General features: G+C 45.7%; 1 protein-coding gene across 1 annotated transcript in view; it reads right to left on the bottom strand.

Annotated features, from left to right (window-relative positions):
* Window positions 1–3,672, bottom strand: part of TEX26 (testis expressed 26) — a 51,492-nt gene that overhangs the window by 40,940 nt on the left and 6,880 nt on the right. The window contains exon 2 of the mRNA XM_006832049.1: window positions 2,250–2,331. Coding sequence (XP_006832112.1) covers window positions 2,250–2,331 — 82 coding nt within the window. The remainder of the gene's footprint in view (window positions 1–2,249; window positions 2,332–3,672) is intronic.

Here is a 3,672-nt window from a genome sequence, read left to right as displayed (position 1 = left end):
GTTATAAACAGTCCAGGAATGACACCCAGAGACACACCAGAGTAAATTGTCTGCAAGCCAAGGAAGGAACGGACACCTCCCTCTCGGGGTGGAACGGACACCGCTGAGACCCTAATGGGAGCTTTTAGCTTCCAGAACTGCGTGGTTCATCAAGTCAGTTCTGACTCATAGCAACCCTGTATCGGGCTCCTGAGGAGAGCCTGGTGAGTTTGAATTGACAACTTTGCGGTTCAAACCGACCTGGCAGTCTGAGTGCTTATCTTACAGCACCATACCAGGCAGGGCTCCACATCTTTGTCCCATGGAGTAGCAGGTGGGCTCAAACCACCAACCTCTCAGCTGACAGCCAAGTGCTTTAACCTCTGTGTCCTCAGGCTACAGTAGACTAGTACTGCTAGATGCAGAACTGTGCGACCATCCATTTCAGTTCCTTAGGACCGTCCACTTGAGAGTGAGGATGTGTGATCTGGCAGGAGTAGCCAGCTGTAGCCTGGGAACACTGTGGTTACAGCGCTTGCCTGTCAAGTGAAAGGTTGGTGGTTCGAGCCCACCAGCTACTCCATGGACAAAGCTGTGGCAGGCAGCTTCTGTAAGGACTGGTGTAAATGTTGATGAGTCAGTTCCGACTCATAAAAACCCTATGAGCACAGAATATCTGAGGAGCGGCTGGGTTACAATCTTGGAAATGCTATAAGACAGTCTACTAAGTCTGACAGGTTTGTCATGAACCACAAGCGAGCCAACAGCATAGGGTTAGCTAAGATACTAACATCACTATAGTGGTTAGTATCGCTGATGTGCCATGAAGTCAGTTCAGACTCATAGCGACCCTGTACAGGGTTTCTGAGGCTGTAAATCTTTATGGGAGCAGAAAGCCTCATCTTTCTCCCACGGAACAGCTGGTAGATTCCAACAGCTGACGTAGCAGTTTGCAGACCAACTCATAATCCACTACGTTAACATTGCTTTGTTGTTGCCACTATTAAGTGCCCTCGAGTCGGTTCTGACTCACAGTGACCCTGTATAGGGCTTCCGAGGAGCAGCTGGTGAGCTTGAACCACATGCCTGGCAGTTCAGCGCATTAACCCTCAGCGCCACAATAATTAGACGGGTGCGGATTGGAGTGGGGGGCTGTAGACTAACCATTACCTACCTGCCTGCTATGATGCTATAGGATAATGCAATGGACCACAAAGTTGGTTTGAACTGAATGAAGGTGGGCGGTCCAACCCACCAGCTGCTCCTCGGAAACCTTATACAGGGTCATTGTGAGTTGGAACCAACTCAAGGGCACTTAACAACCACAACCTGCCTGCTACACAGTAAGTAGGAGTTCTGATGTAGTACTCAGCTGCCAAATGAATGTCAGTAGTTCAAGCCCACCCAGACGGTCTCAGAAAAAAGACCTGACTCTTTGCCTCCAAGAAAACTACAGCCTAGCTGGTGGGTTTAAACTGCCTACCTTGTGGTTCAAAGTCCCATGCTTATCCTACAACACCACACCAGAAATCCCTAGAATGACATGGTGGTGGTGGTGTGCCATGGAGTCGGTTCCAATTCATAGTGACCCTGCATAGGGTGTCCGAGACTGTAAATCTTTATGGGAGCAGAAAGCCTTATCATTCTCCTGTGGAACAGCTGGTAGTTTCGAACTGCTGACTTTGAAATTAGCAACCCAACTCATAACCACTACACTACCAAAGCTCCTTAGAATGAGGTAAGCATGTGAAATACCTCATTAATAATTTTCAATACGAAATCAACTTGAGGGCACTTAACAACAACAACAACAATTGAGATGGTAATACTTTGGATGCACTCAGTTAAATAAAATATGTTTTAAAATAAATAAATAAATAAAAACTATAGCCTAGACAGCAGTCTGGGGATGAGGTAGCTCTCCTCTGTGACACATGGGGACTCCACGAGTTTACATTTGACTCAACAACACTTACAAACAACAGAATATAGCATTGTTGTTGGTAGGTGCTGACTCACAGCAGCCCTGTATAGAATTTCTGAGGTTGTGAGTCTTTACAGGAAGAAAGTCTCATCTTTCTCCTGTACAGTGGCTGGTGGGTTTGAACTACTCACTGTGTGGTGTGCAGTCCAGTGCTGATGTTACAGCACCAGGCTCAAAAATCCTTTGGGGACAGCTCTAGTCTGTCCTCTAGAGTCGCTATAAGTCAGAGTGGGCTCTAGGGCAGTGGGTTTGGTTTATCTTGCTCTGACTTGAGTAAGGATCTCACCGAATTAAATCCGGCACCACTGCTGTCTTGGGAGTGAATGCAGTCCTCATTGTGGTTGCGTAGGAGTTCCAGTCGGTATCACCTGCTGAAAACACAACAGACAACTTTGCAGTGTGACAAACAGAGCACTCGCATCCGGTGTGGTAGAAGACATGGCGACAACTTGGCAAGAGGGAAATATTTCAAAGAGCAATTTTACTCAACATCTTAGAGTCTAAAGAAGTAAAAGCCAATTTATGTCTTGTAATAGGAAAGAGGAGATTAACTTAATTATCTGGGTTCTTTCCCACCCCCCACTCCCCAGTAAAAATAGTGCTATTGTTTTTCTTCATGCTTTTGGAAATAACTCAAGCAATGCATAAAATTATAAAGAAAGTAAAGTGTTGTGTTTTTTGTCTTTACACGCTACAGGATAAAGCACTAGACAAGGCAATATCGGTTTGAACCTCAAGGTCAGCAGTTCAAATTCACCAGATGTCCCTTGGAAACCCTATACGGGGTTGTTATGAGTCAGAACCGATTCAAAGGCACTTAACAACTACAGCAATGATCTTAAATAGGATTCCTGGTGATGCAGTGGTTCAGTGTTGGGCCACCAACAGCAAGGTTGGTGGTTCAAACCTACCAGTCACTCTTTGGGGGAAAGATGAGGCTGTCTGAGCCCTTAAAACTTTACAGACATGGACATGTCAACAGAGTACTTCTATATTCTACTCTGTTCTGCCTGGTGTCTATGAGTCTGAATCAAGGAGATGGCAGTGGCTTATTATTTTAAGATTACCGCCACTACTGCTCAGGTGATGAATTTTTCATGCATCTCATATCATACAAACACAGAGACAAAATATGGTTTTACACAGAGGGGTCATATATATACGCCAAGTTCCATCCTGGACACTTTCCCATCTCTTTCCAGGCTCCCGCCTCTGCATCTTCCCTAAGGCGACCCATGTATACAAGCATACCACTGTTATTATTCATGCTGATATGGAGATTTATTATATACTGAACTACTGCAGTCAAGTCGATTTCAACTCACAACACCCCTGTGTGACAGAGTAGAACTGCCCCACAGGGTTCGTAGGCTGTCATCTATTGTGTCACTAATATACTCATATATACTCTTATAGATCATCCACTCACAGCGCCCCCTGGTGTAACAGAGGAGAACTGCCCACAGGGTTTCCTAGGCTGTCATCTATTGTGTCACTATATACTCGTATATACTCTTATAGATCATCCACTCACAGCGCACCCTGGTGTAACAGAGGAGAACTGCCCCAGAGGGTTTCCTAGGCTGTCATCTATTGTGTCACTATATACTGGTATATACTCCTATAGACTCTGGTAGCGTAGTGGTTACGAATCGGCCTGCGAACCTTAAGGTCAGCGGTTCGAAACTACCAGCTGCTCCGCAGGAGAA

Source organism: Chrysochloris asiatica, unplaced genomic scaffold (genome assembly GCF_000296735.1).
Source record: "Chrysochloris asiatica unplaced genomic scaffold, ChrAsi1.0 scaffold00005, whole genome shotgun sequence".
NCBI lineage: Eukaryota > Metazoa > Chordata > Mammalia > Afrosoricida > Chrysochloridae > Chrysochloris > Chrysochloris asiatica.
The sequence above is the reverse complement of the archived record's forward strand: the minus strand, read 5'-3'. Positions and strand labels throughout refer to the sequence as shown.